Raw genomic sequence first — 22,449 nt, 5'->3', positions numbered from 1 at the left:
TGTACTAAAAAAAGAGACAAAACCCCAGCATATGTTGATGCATTATGTAAAGACTTTCCTTGACAGGATTTAGTTACATGCAAGCTTGAAATGCAGTGTAAATGTATTTTCTGGAGTGCTAAAAGTACTACAATACCAAACTGCCAAAAAGGTGGCTTTACATCACACAATAAGGAACCTTAAAAGAACAGAGTTGTGCACACTGGGAGACAATATCTTGATCTATGAGCCCATGATCAGAGCTACAAAAAGAGTCAATGTTTTCACGGTGAAGGAAGAGTCTGGAAGGAATATGGCAGTCCTTAGCAAAAAAACTTTATTTTTGTGTTGTTTCTACCTCTGTTAAAAGAGTTTCAGCTGCTTCGTGAATAGTTTCTAGTGGAAAAGGTCCCAAATCCGGTAAAATCCCATGCTGAGGATGAACAGAGAAGAAAGAGAAGATATTCTGAGGTATTTTCTCCTTCTGTTTCAGTCTTTGAGGAAAACCAGTCTCATTTCTACGGTACCAAAGCCCCCATTCACAAATAAATAAATAAACAAAAACATAAGCGAGCATAAACATAAACAAACAAGCTATTCACAATAGCAATGTGTCCCCATCAAATCTAGCAGAAATCAGAACTGCTGAACTCTTTTCTTGTCTCTTCCTAGCAGAGGATTTATCCGAGTGGCAGCTCTGCTCTCACCCTGCTGCCTCCCATGCTGCCATCCCAGAGCACATCAGAACTGTCCAGGCACTGGTGCCAGAAAAAAGAAGGCAACAAATGCAAGGGAGAGTCAGCTGCAGGATGGCAAACTCCTCTGCAGACAGATGAATGTTCTCTCTTGTGTCCAGAAGTTTTCAGGGGAGACTGTGCTGCTTGGAATGGACTGGGAAACATCAAATAAATCAGTTTATCAAAGACTTGAAGCAGTTAGTTGAATTAATTAGTTCCGTATGTCAGTTCCAATCCCTCCCTGTGATTTTATTTGCTCGTGTAATACACAGATAATTCTAGTTTGTGTGCATGGCTGTACTGCTTTGCCCTTTTCCTCAGCTCCCCTGTTCTGGCAGGTAATTGCTGTATTCTCAGAGGATCTGGGAGATGTCAGGAAGTCAGGTTATTGGTGAATGGAGGTACCCCAATCTGAGGAAGGAAAAAGAAAAAAAAGAAAAGAAAAAAGAAAATAAGAATGACATCTTCAGTGCAACTTGTAGCCACCAGGCTGAGTATTAAATGTGTTTGGCTGTTTGCACTTCTTGGAAGAATTAGTCACAGAAGCCACCTAGAAAAAGTCATGAAGTCCTTACTCAGAGCACTTCAACATGTCCATAGAAATACAATGAATTTCAGCTTGCTCCAAGCAGACAAAAATAGAAAACTGATAGCCCTCATTCTATAGCTCTTGAGCTTGTTCCAGTTTTTCAGTTCCTTTTAATTCTATAGTCTGTGGTCTCTGAAGTCAGAGACTTCCTTTTCCCTTGTTTCTCAAGGCCACGCTGTCCTCTTTGCTCTGGTCCACGCCTGTAATATTGCTTTTTTGGGCCCTTTTTTATTTTATTAATCTGCCAAGATTAATGGAGACTCTCCTAGAGCAGGTACACAGCACTAGTGCTGCAGCTACCTCTGTAAGTTCTCATGGAATAATCACCTTCAGGCTACAGCAGAAGGAGCCTGGAGCCATGTTTTACAACATCTCCACTCTTCCATGATGTGTGTGGGGGGGTGTTTGCAATGCTAATTTCTTCTCAGCCAGAATTGGACCTTCTGAGCTGTGAGAAATGTTCATCCAGATCCATTATTTCCATAAGTCCAGGCAAGCCCTGTGACAGGACAAAGAGTATCATCAGCAGTTCCAAAAGAAAGTGGTATTTAGGGCCAGGTAATAATTTTAGGAGTATTTGGGATGTAGGAAAGAGGGAGAGGAGTCTCTGCTGCAGCCTCTGGGTTTTTATAAAGGCTTAATTAATTACAAACCCTTCAGTCCACCTCCCCACCTGTGTTATCAATTCACCTTTATTTCAAGCTCCAGTTACCGTGACCCTCCTAATTCTTCTGAGTAAAAAACCATTAAACATTAGGCCTGTTGGGAAAAACACTCTCCACGAGGCTTTTTAATCCTGGTTTATTCTTGCCTTGTAACAGGGTCTGCAAAACCCACTTGCACTCATTACTCATTTCTTCACAGAGCCAAGAGTTCTTTTAGATAACCTTTAACAGCGACAGTCGATGGAGGCACCAGCCCTTCTCCCCTTGTGCATAAGCTTGCAAATCTAAAATAGGGCCTTAATGAAAAGAAATTTAAATATTATAACTCCACAGTATATGTCATTATGATATATTGAATGCAAAGCAGCTGTTCCTGACAGATTTGGCATATAACGGGGGTAAAGTAATTTTACACAAATCATTATGTTCATTATATTAAATTAATAGATTAAAATTAGTCAGTGATGTTTTGTAAGACCATCTTACCCACAGAGCCCTTTATCCTTAAATTCTAAGAGGTTTTTTTTTGTTTTGTTTCTCTTCAATATTCTGTGCAAAGAGGACATAAATGCCCTGATCACTTGGAGCATAAGCCCCTAAATTCATGGCTGTTGAGCCTTTTCCAATATAAGCATCTGAAGAAAAGGTACTTAAGGGAAATAGAAAATGACATAATTTTTTTCCTGATCTTTTGAAGAATGATTTTTATTTTTTTTTTCCCCCCATCCTGCAGGAACAGATTCTGGACTAATTTTTCCTACCAAAGGCTTTAAAGTCTAAAATTCATCAAACATCTTGTCCTCAGAGACAATGTCATCCAAGTTCAAAGGATCTATAGCCCAGCAAAGCTGATGTCTTATTTCAGAGCTAACGCCTTTGTTTTCATCGAATGTTTGATTTCATCAAATTAAACCAATTCTTACACATCCCATAAATGTGAAAAAAAAATTAAAAAAAATAAAGACAGACCCAAACCCTTTGATTCTCTGGAGAGGAGCACACATATACATATATGTACATGTGTATCATATACATTAATTTAGTATGTTTTTCTAATATTTTTTCAGGATGTACTTACTATGTATATCATCAGGTCTTTCATATGCTTTTAAGGAGACTGAATTGAAAATAGTAGCCTTCCAAGACATTTGTTTTAATGATCATCATTAAAATTAAGAGCATGCTTTTCATAACAAAATATTAAAAGAATATTTTTCAAGTCAAGTCTGGGTCTGATTACTGATAGAGCAATTTCAAGATCTTTTGTTGAGAAGCATTTCAATATTCATTCAGAAAAATGTCAGGAGAACAGACTTCAACATAGAACTTTGGTGATTCATACTTCTGGTATTTTATCACTTCAGCTTTAATATCTAGTTAAAAAGAGAAACTTTAAATAAGATAAGAATACTAATGAAAATCAAGCAGTCATATGCTACATCATCTTCCACAGAATTTAGGATTTCCAAAAAGTGACACATAACTTTATCCTTCCTCCATATCTGATACAGAGACATGCAGAATCTTTCATTTAGTAGTTAAATTTGAAAAGCTGAGTAACTTCTCAAAATTCAGTGTACTTGTCCCTGCTATATTAATGTAGAAGAAATTTATCTTTCCTAATCCAAGTTCTTTCAAAATCAAATGAAACTTAAATATTATGAGGTTTATAAATTCATTAAATTAATCTGGCACTGTACTATATTGGAATTAGAAGTCAAACAAAAATCAGGGAAATAGTTTAGTGGTGGACTTGGCAGCACCAGGCCCAAGGCTGGAGTCAGTGACCTCAAAGTCTTTTCCAGCATAAATGATTCCATGATTCTATAATAAGTGGGATTTTCACATCAGTTTAAAAATAAGGAAAAAAACCTCACAATTTCAGGGTCAATTACTCAGGAGCAGGTGAATATGTTCTTTCACTCACCATTCCTCTAAATGAGACCTTCACATTTTTTCTCTTTAAGTAGGAGCAGTGAAGAAAAGTCCAGAAGCATCCTTAAAAAGGAAGGTCCACACAAGTTACCCAGGTGTGAGGTGTTTTCCACATAAGAAAGGCAGAATTGGCAGCATCTGCTGTCTCCTGGCCACAGTGGTTTAAATTAGATATCACACAAAACAACATCTGAGCATTTGGCACAAACTTTCAGCTAAGATGACAGAACTGCTTCCATGTCTTGTCTGAAGATTGAGTATTTCTGAATACTGCCTTTCATCTCCCAGGTTAAAATCAAAATAAGGCACTCATTAAAAGGAAACAGGGTGTTGTGTGCTTGACACACCTCAGTGAATAAAACAGAAAATACATGCAGAAAAAAAAAGACAAGTATGGTTCTGTTGAGATTCAGTAATGACATTTAGAAGCTCCCAGTTCTTAGCACCTTGTGCTCAGGTATCAATGGGAACTTTGCAGATGTCCACTCACAATTTGGAACAGCCACCCCACCCCAGGCTTTCCAAACTGAGGGTCCTTGGAGCAGAAAAGTTGCAGGTTGAACACAACAGGTTGGATTTGGCCCCTGCTGCCAAAATTATGTTGCAATCCCCACCCCCCTACACTTCAGGCTTATCTTCATGTTCTTGTACGGGGATGATACAACTGCCACTCACTTTTATTTCAGACGAAGGGGTCTCGGTGCTGTTTGCCCCCATGCTCACTTCAGAAGCCTGTGTAAATCTTCCCCCACGTGGGAATCATTTTGAACATATTGAATAATGATTTTTCTATGTCTCTGCCACTTTGATGTAGCCTCTGAGGAGAAGGAACTATCCTGGGTAGACCACTTGGTCATGTTTTAACAATTTCAGGATTGCTTCAAAATTCTTCAATAAAATGTAAGGTAAAAAAAAAAAAAAAGAAAACCACCAGAATTAAGTTCAGTTGATGAGGGCCCATCCCCCCCCCCAAATTATAATGTAGGAACTTTTTGAACTTATACTTTAAATTCACAATTCGTTTCTAATTTTAAAGCTATATTTTATCATTTGATTAATTGCTTAAAACTGTACACAAAGATAAAGGGAACTTTGAAATTCATACCTTGGAGTATTAACATGTACTCAGGACTAGATGTAAAATGTCAGAGAGAAAAAAGATCTAATGAACTCTTTATTGGTGAAATACAGTATTGCAGCTGCCCAGAATTTTAAAAGGTTTATACCCAGCTCCAAAGCCAAATAACTACAGAAGTTTACTTACAGCAGAACTCTCATTCAGCATTTCCAATCTCTTCTTCCAGGGTTCTTTTAACATTAATAAAATGTCCAGAGAAAAAAAATAATAAAAAGAAAAAAAGTGCAACCGCAGAAGAATTTTTCCATCTAGAAAATTACACTACCATAAGTTTTCCTTTTCCCTGATGTCTTCTCTGCCATAATAATGGTTTCAGGATTTAAATCCTTTGCTGCTATTGTGACTTCAAAGCCTTAAAACTGCAATTGAATGAAGTAGTTCATCTGTCATTATTCAAATATGAAGCAATTATGATGAAATAAAGATAGAATTCCATTGAGAAATACCCCAATCAATTCTCACTTATATTTAACTAGAAACATAAAACGATGCTTAGAAGAGTAAGTTTAGGTAATAAAAACTTGGGATATAAAAAGTATGAATTACTGATCTATAACTTACTCATTTCTGAATAAGCTGTCTAAATATATTTCACAAATATTGACAAAACTTTAAGCTTACTATGCAAAACTGTCTCTCAGCTGGTCTCAGAGAGTGAGGAGCTTTTCAGAAATAGATTTGCACCAGCTTGAGTGCCCAGAGGTTCAGCTGGGAACCTGCAGAGGTTTTTGGGGCTCTCTGGGTAGGCCAGCTCCCTCTGAAGTGTGTTTTATAGGTGAGTATAGAAAATACATTTACCTCAGCCATGTCTTCATTGTAACAGCGAACATGGCAGTGCTGGGTGAGTGGTTGGACTCAATCTTGGAGATCTTTTATAACCTCAATGAATCTGTGACTCAGGGAAAGGTATTAAAATAAAATATTGATTGGCTGCTTTGATGTCGACACATCATGTCAGGCCCCTCTGTGGATTTAGCCCAAAATGTTTATTTTCACCTTTGTGAGCCCAACCAAAGCCCATCTCTCCCCCAGGGGCTGGAATTTCACAGGGAATTCCCACTTCTACCCAGTTCTTGGGAATATCTAACATAGGTTAAAAAGTTAATTATTTTGTTTTAGTATCTTCCATCCTTTCTTGCATCTTTCTCGTTTAATCTATCAATGTAAAACAATTTGCGGGTAAAACAAAATCAAGGTGGGTTCTGTTGTTGTCAGACAAGGACATTTTGGGGTTTAAACTCTTCAGATGAGCCACATCCTTCATATTCTCAGTAATGCCACAAGCTCAGATGAAAAAATTATTATGTCATGCCTTTTTCTTCACTCAGAGTTCTTTTGTTTTGTTGTTCTTGTGGAAGACAAAGGCATCCTCTGCTTGTTGTGAAGAAAGAGTTTGCCTTGTTTTTGGTGCTCCCATGGCAAAACAGGGTTAAAAATGTTGAACATTTTGAATAAAATGGATGGATACTATAGTATTTTCTCCTTGTATTTTCAACAGCTGCAGTGAGCTTAAGGGTTCTGCACATTCTTAAATTTTGTTGTGCTGAAAAAGGGATCTACATACTCACATATGGCTTCATTTTGTAGATATTTTCTCACTTTACCTGGCTATCAATTTTCTGTCATCTACAGATCCTCATGTCCTGCAGTTCAATTTGAAAAATGTAATTTCTTCAGACAATCCAAGAATGAAATGCTATCACAATTAGAAAGCAGTGGTACTTAGTATTGAATTTTAAATCAGAGATGTAACTAGCAAGAAGCATTCGGGGTATATACAATTAATTATTTCACACATAATTATTCCTGATACCACTCTAACTGTGATAACTTAAAGCATTTGAAAAAGCAGACTGTAATTTTTATTTTTTTTTTCTCATAGAAGCTCTTTCCCTTGATATTCTTTTGCTAAATAATATGTAAAATACTGACACCTAATGTTAACTTCCAGTATTATTCATCTTGCAAAACTTTTACTTCAAGTAGGGAAAGACCCTGTGAAACTGATACTTATGCTGCAATTTTGTTTCATTAAAATGAGTAAACTTCAATATAGGTTTCCCTCACTTTTTGGAAATAATTTTCTGAATTTATAGCTATATATGTCTATAAGTGCAAGGAACTTTCAGTTTTATTATCACAGGTCACAGGTTAAAAAGAGAGAGTAAGTCAAAATAATTGAAATAAGTGAGTCTTGATGCTCTGAATTTAATCAAATCCATCGAATAGAACACAAATACATACTTGTAAAGTCAATATTTGTACCTGTAGCTTAAAATGATACTAAAAGACAAAATATAATCAAATATTTATTATTAATCTGTTTTCCTTGAAACCTGAACTGCATATATTTAGAACTTTACCTACTACATGATTCACTTTCCTCAAACAGAGACAAAAAGATTCTTTTCACTTGTTAATTAAAGATTATTAATTCACTTGTGTTAATTAAAAGCAGATCTCAAACTTCTCAAAAATCACTGTTTATCTCCCATAACTGCCAAGAGAGCTTGTCCAAAACTTAAGGTCTAGAAGCTATTTAGAAAGAGATTTTGAGATTCTTACTCCTCTGGAGTTTGAGCTGATGTCAGAATAAGGTGCTTTATAATATGAACTACATTGATATCTGAATTTATATTAAGTTTGCCCAGCTCTATAGGGAAGGGGTAAGAGTCAGTTGGCACCTGTACACAAGTGCTGCAAAGGCACTGACACGGAGTTAAATCCCTTTCCAGCACTGTGGACCTGCACATTTTTATATTCTGTGCTTTTTGCATCAACTGTCACTTTATGGAAAAAGGTCCTTTTCAAAGGTTGTGCCACTTGACAGACAAAGTAGCTGAGCTGCAGGTGCAAGGATAAAAATAAACCCACAAAAATGCAGATACCTGGCCTGCAACACAGCCATCAGTCTCAGCTGAGCTGGGGAGAGGTGACGTCAATGTAATCAAAACCTCTTGAGTGAGACAGAGCTTTCCAACTGATTAAGACTCCTGTGCTATTCTTTCCAACAATATTCTGGTTAAAGAAGCTCTTCTTTCTCTTTACAAGTGCTAAAAATACCAATAAATGCTGTATTTGCAGTTCTTTCAGCTTTGCTCTGAACCAATAAAATCAGCATTGCTGCAGGAAGGATTTTAACATACACAGTTGGGGAATTTTAGAGAACAGGTAGATGCTCTTTTGTGCAGCAGGAGGTGTTCTAAGGGTGTGAAAGTTTCAACCAGCAAAAATAACTCAGCAAAACTAGAGAAGACCTCACTCTCCCCCAAAATTCTTCCTCACTCTTGAAGCAGAATAAAAAGTACCGTAGAGTCAGAGTAGCTGGGGTTGGAATGGACCTTTTAAAGGGTGGCACCTTTTATCCTGAGCAGGTTGCTCAGAGCTCCATCCAACCTGGCCTTGAATATTCCCAGGGATTCATCCACCCCCTCTCAGTTCCAGTGTTTCAGCACCTTTAAAAACTGCTTTCTTACATCTAACCCAAATCCACCCTCCTGCAGTTTAAACCATCCCCCCTTGTCCTGTCACATCACTTTGTCCCTGTCTTTATTACAGGCTCCCTTCACATATTCAAAGCACCACTGGATGTAATTTTCTAAGTGTTTCATACCAAAAATGAGACACATTGAACATCATCAGAGAGGAAGTTTCAGCTGATTCTTGGAAAAAGCTGTGTGAATAGCTACAGACTTTAGAGCTTAATTGCCAATTATGCCAAGGTATTATTTATGCCTTAAAACAACTTTGGGTAAAGAGTTGCTGAAATGTAAGCAGTTTTTCTACGTTGCTCTTGCCTGCCTGGTGCAAATCTCTGTAAAAATTTGGGCCACACGGTGAGCTAACAATGAGATATTTTGCTGCTGCTCAAAGAGCTCAGGGTTCATTTTGCCTAATCCCAACTAAGCCTCACTAAAGCTGCAGGGAGTGCTCGTACAGCCCTTCACGCTGCCTAACATGGGTCTACAGCTCTTCTCAGCTTTCTGCAGCTCCTCCTCTCCAACAGGACTACCTAGAAAGATAAAATGTTTTGTTTTGGCCAACTGAATCACACCAAAAAATGTAATGTAAATTCATTCTTCAGTTAAATCATTCATTAAACCAGAATTTCAAAATATTGGGCCCTTTGAAAAACTCGGTGTGCAGCAGTCAGGAGTTTTGAAACAAGTAATTGTTCAACTTTTACTTTTCAAGTATACCCTGTACTTTAAATAGAATTACTAAATTAAAAATGTAAATTGGGCTGTATCTTTTAACAGTTGGTGATTTGTCTATTTTCCACATTTTATTATGCATAATTCTTGTAATAAGGAAGGGATTTTTTTTCATCCCTGTTCGAGTTGATAGCAATTCTTCCATGCTTCTCAAGGCTAATGTAATAAAACTACATAAAATGTTTAAGAAGAGCCCCATTAAAATATACAAAGCATACTAATTCATGAAGTCAAAGTCAAAGCAGAGTGGAAATATGAGCTTTAATAAAACTATGTCTGTTGTAAATAACTATTCAAGCACAGTCATTTTTTTGCAAATTGCATGGGATATAGCTCGGTCTACTCGAAGCAAAGAATCACTCAGCAGGATAAATGCATCTTGGTCAGAAATAGATTAAAAGGTACAGCTGAGCCATCAATAAGAACCAGATAGCACAGTATTATTTGCTGTTTGTTTTGAAGATGTAATTGCAGATCCCAGGATTTCAATAAATCTGTGCACATCACGGAAAGAATTGTAGAGAGGAACTGGGGCAACGCGGAGAGCGTTTGGTTCTCGCATGTCACACTGCAAAACAGAGAGGGAACATTCAGTAAATTCAGGTCACTTCATGTTTATCTGTCAGGCTATATTTTTAAATGACACAACTTGTCTTTAAGGAAGAGTGACTGGACTGACAAGGAAGCACGTGTAAAACCTTTGGGATCCTCAAGGAGCTACAGAGAGGAGAATGACTGTGAAAAATTTAGTAAGAGTAGTTTTGCCTAAAACAATGATGAAAAGCTCAGGATGGGCAGGACTTTATCAGCATCATTGAGGGCTTCAAATCAGCTTTGTAGCCCCAAAATTCACCTTAGTGAATTTTATAGCAACCCTGAGTTGAAGAGGCCCAGAGATGACAAAAAATAAAGCACAAAAAATCCCCATTCCAGTATGTGAGTGTCTCGTTCTAAAGGTACAAGTAATGGCACATGCATTGCAGTATTTTTCTTCCTCTCATTGTGATTTTGAACATTTTGCTGAATATAATAATCTCTTATATTTGAAAAATATCACTGCACTGAAAAGACAAGCCAACAGTGTGAGGCCCTTTGCCCTCTTAAAAGCAGGAGTTCCTGGAATTCCCTGGCAGCACCAAAGCAGCAGCGTACGTAACCTAAAGGATGTGCTCTTTGGGGAGACAGGTAGCCAGCAGAAATAAAACTGATATCTCAATTATATGGCATCATGCTATCAGTCTCTCCTCCCAGCACATCTAAATCACCCAGTGTATGGTCCTAAATTTCACTTTTATTCTTTTGGAGAAGTGCTCGATGGTAACTGTGCCATTACGAGGAAGTGATGCTCAGTGGCTTCTTTTTCTGAATGCTAAAACACATCTCCAAGGAAATGACAGCATTTCCATGGCTCCATCTCAATGCCTCACAAAACTTTTGGCCATTTGTGGATCAGAAGGGGACTGATGTAAGTTCAGAGCTCCTGGTCATGTAAATTGAACCTGTCGCTGTGCCTCCCACCCTAAGGCACCCATGACAGAGCTCTAACCTCAGCAGTGACTCCAGAACTACTGGAAATAAGTCAACAGTGAAATGGCAATACGGGCTCTAACAAATAATTTATAAAATAACTCTATATTTTGATTACTTGCACTAGTGAAAATTGAAATTGTAAGAAGCCGTCATCAGTCCTAGTGGGTTTTTGCTTTATATGAGACTACATTTTAATAAAAGCAAATTAATGGCTTGTTAGTTGTTAAGAAGGTGAAGTTTGATTTACTTACAGCTACTCCTCTCTTCTCCAGCTCTTTAAACACAGATTTGATTGGAAGGGAAAACGACAGAGTGAGCTGGCATCCTCTCTCCTCAATGTGAGATGGTGTGATTATTCTTACAAAGGGCTTCTCTGGATTTGTTTTATCCTCACTGTAGTAATGCTTTATCAGGTATTCCAGGTAACCAGTGAGCAGAATGGATTTCCTCCTCAATGCTTTCATTGTAGTTTGATTGAAAACCTGTGATGATTTGAAATCATTAAGATGAGAATGTGTTGCTGTAGAAAATGAAAAGGAAATAAAGATTTCTCTAAACATTATCACTGGAATCAAGTAGTAATACCAGAGAAATACATACACATGGCAGGATTGGGCTTTTGAAAACACAGGATAATGTTATGCCTTAGATAATGACAGATATTTGTGCCTCCTGTTTAAAAGTTTCATGCACATCTCTATTTCTGCAGAAATAACTTGCACACAAAGCCAGTTTTCTAAGAGAGCATTCCTCTGCATGTCTAAAGAGGATCCATAAATCCTCTGTAGGTGCAACAGTGCTGCATGAACCTCAGAATCACACGAAAGTTTTCCCTTGTATATAACTTTAGTACACACCTTCTCACCCTCTAAACTCCCTGAAAGGAGCGTGTAGCCGGGTGGGGTTTGGCCTCCTCTCCCAGGAAACAATTGATAGAAAAAGAGGGAAGAGCCTCAAGTGGCACCAGGAGAGGCTTAGTTTGGATATTAGGAAGAATTGCTTGACTAAAAAGGTGGTCAAGTGTTGGAACAGGCTGTCCATGGCAGGAATCACTATCCCTGGAAGTGTTCATAACCACGTAGGTGTGTCACTTCAGGATGTGGCAGAGCTGGTTTAATGGTTGGATGATCTCGGAGGTCTTTCCCAAACTAAGTGATTTTACTAACAAAATCCAAGGGCCAAGACTGAAACATCATGGCTGGTGTAGAAATTCTTGTCTGTGAAAGCACAAAATGTGTACTAGCGCTGACTTTACAGCTTTAAATCCCCAGGCTCACCCTCTACACTAGAGAAGCAATGATTTTAGGATTACTTATAACTTGGAGAAGCTTTAAGAGAAGTACCTGAGAAATACTGCTCAAAATACAACAAAGTACGTTTTCCAGCAGCATCTGGAAATTGTAGTTTTGCAGAACATCCCAAGCCTCACTCCCTGATGCTTTCACAGCCACTAGATGCTGCACAAAACCATGAACCTCTGCATTTGTGTTTGTGAAACAGAATGTGGATGCTCTAAAACAGACTTTGCAAGGGAATAAACGTGACAGGGACCAGAACCACCAGCAGTCAGCAGATGCACAAGTCAACAAAAATGTAGAGGTGTTTCCCTCTCCAGCAGGCAGGCAGAGCAGACACAGAACAGTTCAATGCATTACTAGAGGGAAAACAGAGACCTGCCTCCTATTCCTCCAGGATTTCCAGGAGTATGAGGGATGGATCTCCTTAGGCTGCATGCAAAAATCTGCTTCCACAGGCTTTGTGCAATGAATATTTGGTCTCCTGGGTGAAATTTTTTGAAAAAGGTCTTTAAAATGTGTCTGTAGAGCGCTCCCCTTTTTTCCATAAAAGGCAGCAGCTAGTGCCATAACAGTCACTTTAAGCATTATTGAGGAATAACATCCATTAACACTTGCAGTTTTCATTGTTTCCATTGGAAACACTGCCTTCTGCTTAATGTGTCCCAGTGAAGGTGGTGTGCAATTTCACTAGCCATCTCTTGCCAGACATGAAAACTATTTTGTTTCCCACTGTATTAGAGCAATTAGCACTGGGAAATCCTGGCTGTGCCAAAAGGTAATGTGGGCAGGGAAAGGGGAGGCGATGGAAACTGCTCAGCCCTCATTGTTCCAGGCTCCCTGCAGTGGGCTAAATGACACCAGCCCACACAAACCCGAGCACTGACAATCTGGGTCATGGCAGAATAGCTTTCAGCTTATCTCCAAGGTCACATAAAGTTTAAAACAATATACTGGATGTTTAAGGACTAAAAATATAAATTGTCAGGCGGAACAAGAGGCATGGCTGTGCCCTTTGCAGTCCTTCAGCGTTGCATGAAAGATGGAAAGATCATAACTGGCAATTTTCTGATTTTGTTTGTTTAAGATGTTGTTTTTTCAGTAAATACAGAAAAGGGATGTGGACACTGCTCTTTGTTCCAGCATCAACTCAGCCATTCCACTAGAATTAACAGAATGTTAACCAGAAATAAATTTCTGCCATTTATGCTGGTGGCAAAACCTTGCTGCCCAAGGCTACCTTGAAAACCAGCTTAAGGATGATTTTATAGCAGCATATAGCAGGTAAATCTGAGTAACACCACCTCTTTGAGCCACAGAGACCAAGTCCTGATTTCAGGGGAGAGCCTTCCTTAAGAGAAATGCTGGAACATCTTGATATGAAACACAGGTATTTGGGGAACAGCTCCATGCCCTCAGACAGGGATGGGCTGTGCTCTCCAAGTGGATCAGAGGATTTCTTCAGAGGAGGAATCAGCTCCATGTGGCAGGACTGCCCTTCCCACAGCCACAGTGTCAGTGATTCATACAGAGATAGGTCAGAGGTGGGGCTCTGCTCTTTTGACCACCAGAAAATTAATGATTCTAGGAAAGAAAAGACAGTTTGGAGCTATACCACACTCATGAATTCCCCTTTTAGGAAACATCTGAAGGTTGTTTTTGTCTGCTCTGTTTATAACTAAAGGCAGAACAGGTTCCCTGAACCACTGGATCAGTTGATCCAGGACACCTAATTTTCTTTCATAAATGATATAATTCTGCTTTGCTGGTGGAATAAATGAAGCAGCAGCTCTGAATGCAACTTTTCAGATTTACATGATTCCTTTGTAGGAAGATGCTGAGCATAATCCTTCCCATGAGTAGCCCTGAGACAAGTCACTGTAGGACTTGGTGATCTCAGACATCTCTTCTAACTTTAATTATTCAATGATTTTGAGCCATGAATACTTCTATGGGATAACAATGCTGAGCTTGGAGTTTGTACCAAGCTCCTAAAAGCAGGAAAAAAATTCTAGAGCTCAGATTTGGAGGTGCAAACCTCAAATACTCTGGGTCCAACTCAAGGTCCTCCAGCAGAGTTTGTGAGAGACATAGGGAGATGAGTATATTCATTAAAGGCCTTGGTCTCTCAGGGGTGTGGGGTTATTTTCTTTGCTTTTCATTGCTTCTCCCCCTCAATTTTCAAATATTTCACAGTTTTCTATAAGGGAGCAGCAATAATACACGTAATATTCATTAGACCCTTTTATACTCTTAAATTCAGGCTCAAAGTAAAGCAATTACTTACCTCTAAACTAGCATGCAGAGCACAGACCAGTAAAATTGGAGGATTTGATAACCGGAATCCATTAATTCCTTCACTTAGTTGTAATTCTGGAAAATGAATAACTTATATTAGTGTTTTTGATTTCTTCATTTTAATGGATTGGACCTTATCTTGAAGTCTGTCCTCACACAGTAAAATATTTCCCTAATGTGGCCCGTAGGAATCGGTCATTAAAAGGAAATAGTAATCTATTCCCAGCTAATACTTTCAACTTCGAGAGAAGCCAAATTTTATCCAGCAGAAGACCTCATTAGCAGCTTCATGGGAACTAGAGAACTGCAATTAATTTGTTTAAATGGTGTGTGTTAAAACCACCTTTACACTTGAATCTCTTTTAAGGCTGGCACGAGGCAGAGAAATTCCAAGTCAGCGGAGCAAGGAATCACGTTCCTTAACTTTATTGAGCTGACGAGACATGGGAGGCTGCATATGCAGCTAAGTGTAGCTTCAGGCCACGGAGAGGAGTTGCCTAGACTTTGGGCTGTGAAATTTCACCAAATCTATTTAATAAATCTACAAAAGCCTCGCTGTAAGTTCTGTGTCACCATTCATATTTCACGCTCCAGCACCAGAGCGGGAGGACGCGGCGGAGGAAACGCTTTTCACGCACAGCAGACTGGCTAATTTTATAATGCCCAACTTCTCCCCTGTAAACTGCTCATGGAAATGAATAAACAACGTTTTTCTTCTTCTAGCAGTATTTCATGGCAATTTGTGTCTCCTGCTGGCTTTCCATAGTGCCACTCTCGTGTATTTGGTCTGAAAACAAAGAGCAGACTGAGGCTATTAGAGAGGTGCTCTCCAGCCAAAGCCACAGCAACAGGCACTGCCACAGAAAATTAAAAATATATTAAAAACAAAACAACCAATCAAACCAAAAAGCTCCTTTCTCATCCTGCTCCCTCAGGATATTCTCTCTGCCATATTTTACACTGGAGCTGAGCAGTCTAGCTGTCAGATTTGGAAAGGAGTTCTCATTTTCGTTGGGACGATAAACACTTGGCTGTTTCAGAGCAGGTTTGTCTTACAACTCATCCCTCCCTGGTGCAGGAAATTTGGAGATGCTGAAACATTAATGGGACTTCATGACTTATGTCAGGTCGCCTTACCTTTATTTATACAATTTCTCATTAATTCCAGTGGAACTAATCCTGAAGAAAGATTTTACCCCAGTGACTGATAGCAGATCCTCGCTCCTCAGAGACTTATGAATTTAATTCACTGAGATACTTTGAAAGTTTCATCCATATTCTATATCTGCATTTTGAAGGTATTTCAGCAAAATGTCTAGGAGCAGACAGTCAAACCCTCATGCCCACACAAAAATTTATTCTAACATTTATTTTGTTAACTCCTCTGCCTCACATATTTAGGATGAGTTTAGTCTAATGCCTTTTTCATAAATGAGGAAATGCAAAGTTCTGTCCTTTCTCCTCAAATGCTACAAAAGTGAAGCTGGATACATCTAAATAAATCAAATAAAGTAAAATTGAGAGTGTATGAATACATACTGTTTTCCATAAGGAATCGTGTTTTGAAGTCATGGCTCCACCAGCCAATTAGCCTAAGATTTTTTTAAAGAAAATAAATTAATAGAAATCTTAATACCTTTTAATTTAGCTTTAAGTATTAAGAATTATATAAGATTAAGCAACATCTACATTTCTAATAATACATTTTATCTCTAACAATGACATAAAAATGCAATAAATTCTATAAAGAGCACTAAAAACTTAACATTACCATTTGAGAATTTCTTTTACAGCAAAGTATAAAGCACACCACATCTTTCAATTAACTATTGATTTTTAAAATATCCATTTTCTCAGAATTCACTTCACAAAACAAAAATAGTACAGAAATATTTCCACTGCTTGGTTCCAAGGCATTAAATTCAAACCATTTTCCCCTTCCTCTTAAACTTAGTTTAATGAATACTGAAAGCTAAAATGAGTTATAAAATCCGACTTAGTTTCACCAAGAAAAGGACTTTTTGGTGAACAAGAAGCAGATTTTCAAGAATCTTCTTGAAAAGAAGATTGTGTGGGCATTGCCTTGTCCTTATTGTGAGACCAGTGTGAATTCAGCATACACTTTTAATTTACTGAACTTAATTTATTCTTCAAAGAAAACTTTCTTTAAAATAAAACCCAAACCAGCTTAATGCAATATTCCTTTTTTTTTAAGATCATCTCCTGAAGAAAAAAACTCCATACAGTTATTCAAAAAATGTCTGACCTTGGGCATTAAAATGACACTACATTATTAACTCCTATTTAATGGAAAATACGTTTGAGGGCATTGCTATAAACAGTTTTCTAAAGCATCTGGAGGAACTGGATCACCTGCAGCCTGGGCTCTGCAGATAAAACCAATATTGCAAAATCAGGGAATATTTCCCCACCTCCCTTGTCTTCTCCACTAAACTCAGCACACTGATATCAGTGACTAACAATGCCAGTCCAACTTGTGATTTCCCTGTATCTGTATTTTTACAGTATCAAGAAGTCACCATCACAGGTTCCTTCCTGAACTTCTCAGCTCTCCAGATCTGGACATACTGGACACCATTTCTGCCAAGGCTTTGTTCACTTTTCCCTGTGCCAGAGGGCAAAATTTTAGGAGTGAGGCCTGGCAAAACTTGCAATGATTAAAAAAATCTCTAAGTAAAGGTCACAGCAGATCAGCCCTCCTGGAAACAAACAGGCAAAAGAAAGTCATGGGCCATTCCTAAAGGAACATTTTGTAGTTTGCCTAAAAGAGCTGAGTTCTGCAGAATTAAGACCACATTTGAGTTAGAAACTTGTTATATGAATACTGCAGAGTGTAAAATAAAGTAGTTCATATTTCTGTATAACAACACAGGTTTTATGTTTACTTCTGTGAGCTGCATCTAAACAGAGGGTCTACAGGAAAGGCATGTTTTTTTCTTTATTGCTGCATGATGTTTTTATTATTCTGAGGCCCATGAAAATTAACAGTGCAATATACATCCATTTTAAATGAGATATTACATTGCCAAAATGAATACACCCCAAATAAAGTACAATGGAGCCTCTGCCTGAGTGACTCCATTACTGATGCTTTGAATCATAAAAGATATTTCAGTTATTTTATAGGAACTCTATAATATATAGACAACAGTGCACTGCAAACCCTGAATATTGTATGTTCCTTCAAAAATCTACTGATATCAATGGCACACACATTACATGAATTCCAAAAGTTTTAAGCAGAAAAGAAATCCATGGGAAATAAAACATCTGGACTAACAGTCTGTGAGAACAATACCATGTTCCACTTGGACCACACCCAGAAAGCAAAGACAAAATGCAGATCAATCACACCATTATCCAGATCAGGGCTGATGAAAAGATCTCTGGTTGCATTTTGAATGCTCAAAACTCGCTAATTCTGAGGTTGGCTTCAACCCAGATCTCAGCTGCAGCACCACGGAGGCAACTTGGAAAGAGAAATTTCAAAACTTTTCCAGAATGACAGAATGAAGGATTTTATTATTTTTTTTTTAAGACAGTTTTAGCTGTCTTGCCCTTTCCTACCATAATCTGACAATTTGCTTTTCCTCTGTTTTTATTTTTTTCTCTTTTGGCTGTTCTAGAACTTCAGAGGTGTCACTGCAGGATGTGCACTTCGAGGCAGCTCTGGTCCTACACTCTCATTGATCTAATAGCCCATATGGATGTCACGTTATTTGACATTTAAGTTGACAGGCTTCAAAGTGTGGAAATTAACAAAATCTTCACAAATTATAGCGATTTGCTGTTTACAATTTTCTGTGAAAATTTTGAAATGAAGGTTGCCACCGCTATGCCAAATTTCAACCTGTTGTGATGGGAGAGAGCTAAGGTGTTAAACCCCAAACATAACGCTTTATAAAAGCTCACTAAAAATAATAGGCAATAAAACTGCACATTAACTTACTGCAGTAAAATTTCTTATTAAAGAGTTGTTACTCTGCATGCAAAGTGAGCATTTTGAACTGCAGTCGCCATTTCAACTGTTCCTGCCTCAAGAACAAAGGCACCAAGAGCTAACTTGATTCTGAATTCCAACCCAGAGCTTTTGGCAAAATACATAAAGTGGAAGGCTCTGAAAAGCCATATATGATGTGCTTGTGATTAAAAACCCCTTAAACATGTTAGCAGTGGGACTGTCAAGTTTCATGCTTCCTGTGACAGATAAAACCCATTGTGGGAAGTGTGTTAAAAATCAATGTCTAAGGAGATAAAGGTCTAATTTAGCAAATGTTCCTCTATAAATTAAAAATTCAAATTTATCCAAATTGAGCCCTTGTTTTAGCACACCACTAATCAAAATTGTTATCTCAATGGTGGATAGGTTTTGGTTGCAGCATCCTGCTGTCAGTCCCAGGTATCCCCAGCAGCCTCCCGAGGCTGCTCAGCAGAGATGCTCCTGGAACACCTCCACAGGGGACATCTCCATCGTGGAGCAAAAGCATATTTGAAATCCATTGAGAAATCATGCCAAAAATGAGAGTAAATTAGTGCCATACTAGCTCTATCTTTTTCTGCAAGGTGAGCATATTCTTACAAGCCCACTTCTGTTGGAAAATAACTTTTAAAATAGATTGTTCCATTCTATGCCTCAAATCAAACCATTGCCATCACAGAATGGTTTGGGGTGGAAGGCACCTTGAAGAGCATCTCTTTCCAACCCCTGCCACAGCCAGGGACACCTTCCACTGGACCAGGTTGTGAAGGACCCATCCAACCTTGTCTATGTCCTCACAGTCTGATAACACCGAGACTTTCCAAGGGAATTCTGCCACTTCCAATATTTGCACAGAATTTTTACATGTGCCACATAAAATTTAAAGCAAATTGTCATTAGCTCAGTTTCATGAAACAAGAATATAATCAAATATTGCTGAAAGGTTTTCAAATTCCTTTTTTTTTTTTTTTTCTTACTCCAAAATATTCTCTTGTTTTACAAATCAGTGAACAAAGGTTTGCTGGGCTGGAAAATGACTGCAAAAAGGAACAGTATCCTCCCCCTTATTTATTCAAACTCTCTTTAAGGACATCTACACCAGGGAACAATCCCTTCAATAAGTATTTTTATTTAGCTCATTTTCCTCCTTTATATGTGACTGCATTAGACTGAAGCACTGGTTGTTCATAACTTGAGTCATCTCGTTTGTAGTTGCATTAATGATGCAGGAGTGTGGGATATAATGACCGTGATGTATGTGCAGTGTAAACATCAAAGAAGATCCAGTTAAAGAGCAGAGAAAAAAGAAAAAAGAAAAAAGAAAAAATTCCTTTGACCTTTGTTTCGGTGTTACAGATGATCATTCTACTCATTTGTAATTTACAGCCTGGAGCAACACGGGTCTCATTCCCCTTCGCAGCAAGAAAAAGAGACAGAAACTCTTGAGTGGGTACAGAAAAGAGGGAAATACCATTAATGTGGCCCAGCTTTTACAGTCCAGGGCAATGTGTTGGAAGTATCCTGCCATTAAAATTTGTGAGACAATCATGTCACATCCAGGGGAAGGCAAGTTGAAAAGCTACAGGAATACAGTGTGAAGTTTGTAATTCTTGATTTTACATCTTCCAGCTTCTCTGGGCACAGAACTGTTTGTCTCCTCTCCCTTATCAGGTCACAAAGCGAGCTGGAAATTTCATAGTCATTATTTAGATTTTATTAGGAGCATATACCAGCAGAGCATGTTATGTTTATGAAAGGATGGATTAACCCAAATCATAAACAGGCAGTTTGGGGCCAGGCTGTGTCCACAAAGGAGCTGATGTAACTTCTGGGTGGCAGCTAAGCCCTTCATTCACACATTGCTTTAATTTTGCAAAAGCATCCAGGTGTTGGCAAAGATTTGTTTGATTTTTTCCTGCTGCTGCTCCATCTATGAGAAAGAATCAGCTCTGAGGAGTTAATGAGACCTGTCATTGCTCACAAAGTTCATTACACAGAGCCAGGCAGATCTTATGCCATGTCTGCAAAGGCACCCTTGTGCAGGAAAAAGAATGAAAGGGCCAAAAATAATCATGAAATTCAGTTTCTTGCAGTCCTACATGTCCATGGCTGGCTGAGGAGCACGTCCATGTCTCAAGACACCCCAAAGAGAGAAGATGGGCAAGCAGCAGGCACAAGAGCAGTGTGACACAAATTTAGAGGAAAGAGGTTGTGGCTTAAACATCACTCTCTTAGCAGGAAATGTGGGTGTGACAGAAACACCCATGAGATGCTAGAAATTAAACTGCAAAAGGACACAGAAAGCTTGGAGGCTGGAGCCAGACTGGAGCTAGGAACAATCCACATCTGACCATGCTGGACCATCATCCAGCCCAGGAGAACATGGTGGAACCACATCACTGGTGGTTCACAAAGTCCAGCTTCAATATTTCAAATGTCAGGATAAAATAAAAGGAAAAAACAAAACCAAATAGCAAACAAAAAAACCCACAAACCCAAAACCATTTCTAAACATCCCTTAAATCCATGTATGAATCTCCAGCCCAGCTGAAGGTTTAATTCCATGTTTTGAAATACTTTGCTCCAGTTTTGTGGACTCTTTGTAATGCAACACAGACAGAAAAAAGTACCCAGGACTCAGGTCCTGAGCAGAAGAATCTCCTAATGCTGCTGCACTCAGTCAAAGGTCAGTCCCAGAAACCAAATTCATAGAAGTTCTGTCACCCCCTCAAATCTACATTACTCTAACCCAGATCTACAAACAACTCTGCACAACCTCTGAGCACAGACCTGGTCCCCAGGCTCAACAGCTGGGCTCAACTCTTTACATTCTACTCTGCATTAATTTTATTGCAGCTTTCTAATTGCATTTTTAATATGTTTCAATTTAATTTCTATGGCATTAATTTTCTTGCAAGCACAGGAGCATGGTTATGCTTTTTAGGACTCGATGCCAAAACTCAGAATAAATAGAATGACACATACACACACCAACTAACAAAACAGAAAAACCTGCTCACTGCTTTGCATGGCATATTTTTGGCTCACTGGCTGGAGTTTGAGAAGGAGTTTCAATTTTCTTTGCTATCACAGACTTGTCTGATCATTGATGAGTCATTTGGTCTCTCCACGCCTCAAGCCCTCATCTCTAGGAACTGGACTCAGGACTGCCTTAACTCTGCAGTGAGGGATGAGAATATATTTGTTAAAATAAAATTAAAATATATTTAGCAATGAGGACCATGTAAGGATGAAGAGGTAGATTTATTTGGAACATTTTATATAGGATTTTTTAATATGCAGATAAGGAAAGGGTATGTGGAGGTAAAGCTGATGTCACTTGTTTTTTCCCCCTCCTGTCAGCCTTTCCCCAAATTATCACTTCACTCTCAAAGTTGTTGCCAGTGTTAGGTTTCTATTCATTTCAGAATCTAGTATTTTTCTTGATCTAAAACACTTAACTGAGAAGGCTAAAAAAATTAATAATAATAAAAAAAAATCAATATTTCTATTTCTTTATTCTCATTCTATTTTGCAGCTATGCTGAAACAAAACAAGCCCAAGTGGATGGAAAACATTATCCCACTCCACCCCACCCTGTCCATACTGAGCACCCCAGGAAGGTCCTGCTCCAACCCAGAGCTCCCCTGCTGACAGCTCACTGAAAGGGAGAAAAGACATTTCTAACAATGTTTGAAATGATGAGGGGGTCTCTTTAATCAAAAAAAAAAAAAGAATAGTGGAAAAGTGAGTCCCAGTTTCATCACTGACATCAAGAATTAAATGATTTTAACCCCCTTGTGTAGGTGAAATTCTTCCCATGCTGAGAAGCTGTCAGGTGTGGAGTGGCCCCACAGTATATATCTGTAAGGGCAAGGATTTGCACAGGGGATTAAGGGACTTATAGCAGCTACCCCTGTTAGACTTCAGCAATATTTCGAGTCTAACTCTCACAGTCTCCTTCAGAAAACTTTGCCAAGATTGCCAGAAGCTATATTTAAAGCCTTTTTTTATTTTTTCCTTCCTTTATATCTTTTTAGCTGTCCTTTATCCCAAATGGTAAGCTTGG

At 38.5% G+C, this 22,449-nt stretch overlaps 1 protein-coding gene and 1 long non-coding RNA gene across 5 annotated transcripts in view; both read right to left on the bottom strand.

Moving 5' to 3' along the window:
• Positions 1–295: 295 nt before the first annotated feature.
• LOC117244695 lies at positions 296–3,884 on the bottom strand. The gene is made up of 2 exons (XR_004498237.1): positions 1,633–3,884; positions 296–1,127 (listed from the first exon to the last, which is right to left on the bottom strand). It is a non-coding gene; the product is annotated as an uncharacterized LOC117244695 (long non-coding RNA).
• A 5,603-nt stretch (positions 3,885–9,487) lies between these two features.
• Positions 9,488–22,449, bottom strand: part of KYNU (kynureninase) — a 57,342-nt gene continuing 44,380 nt past the window's right edge. For all 4 annotated transcript variants that reach the window (XM_015635468.2, XM_015635470.3, XM_015635469.3 and 1 more), the window contains exons 11-14: positions 15,920–15,972; positions 14,370–14,455; positions 11,039–11,269; positions 9,488–9,825 (exon numbers count right to left, since the gene is read on the bottom strand). In XM_015635468.2, coding sequence (XP_015490954.2) covers positions 9,673–9,825; positions 11,039–11,269; positions 14,370–14,455; positions 15,920–15,972 — 523 coding nt within the window. In that variant the 3' untranslated portion in view covers positions 9,488–9,672. The remainder of the gene's footprint in view (positions 9,826–11,038; positions 11,270–14,369; positions 14,456–15,919; positions 15,973–22,449) is intronic.

The sequence above is a fragment of the Parus major genome, chromosome 7, assembly GCF_001522545.3.
Source record: "Parus major isolate Abel chromosome 7, Parus_major1.1, whole genome shotgun sequence".
NCBI classification, from domain to species: Eukaryota; Metazoa; Chordata; class Aves; order Passeriformes; family Paridae; genus Parus; species Parus major.
Note: the sequence above shows the minus strand (reverse complement) of the source record. Positions and strands in the feature narration are given on the sequence as shown.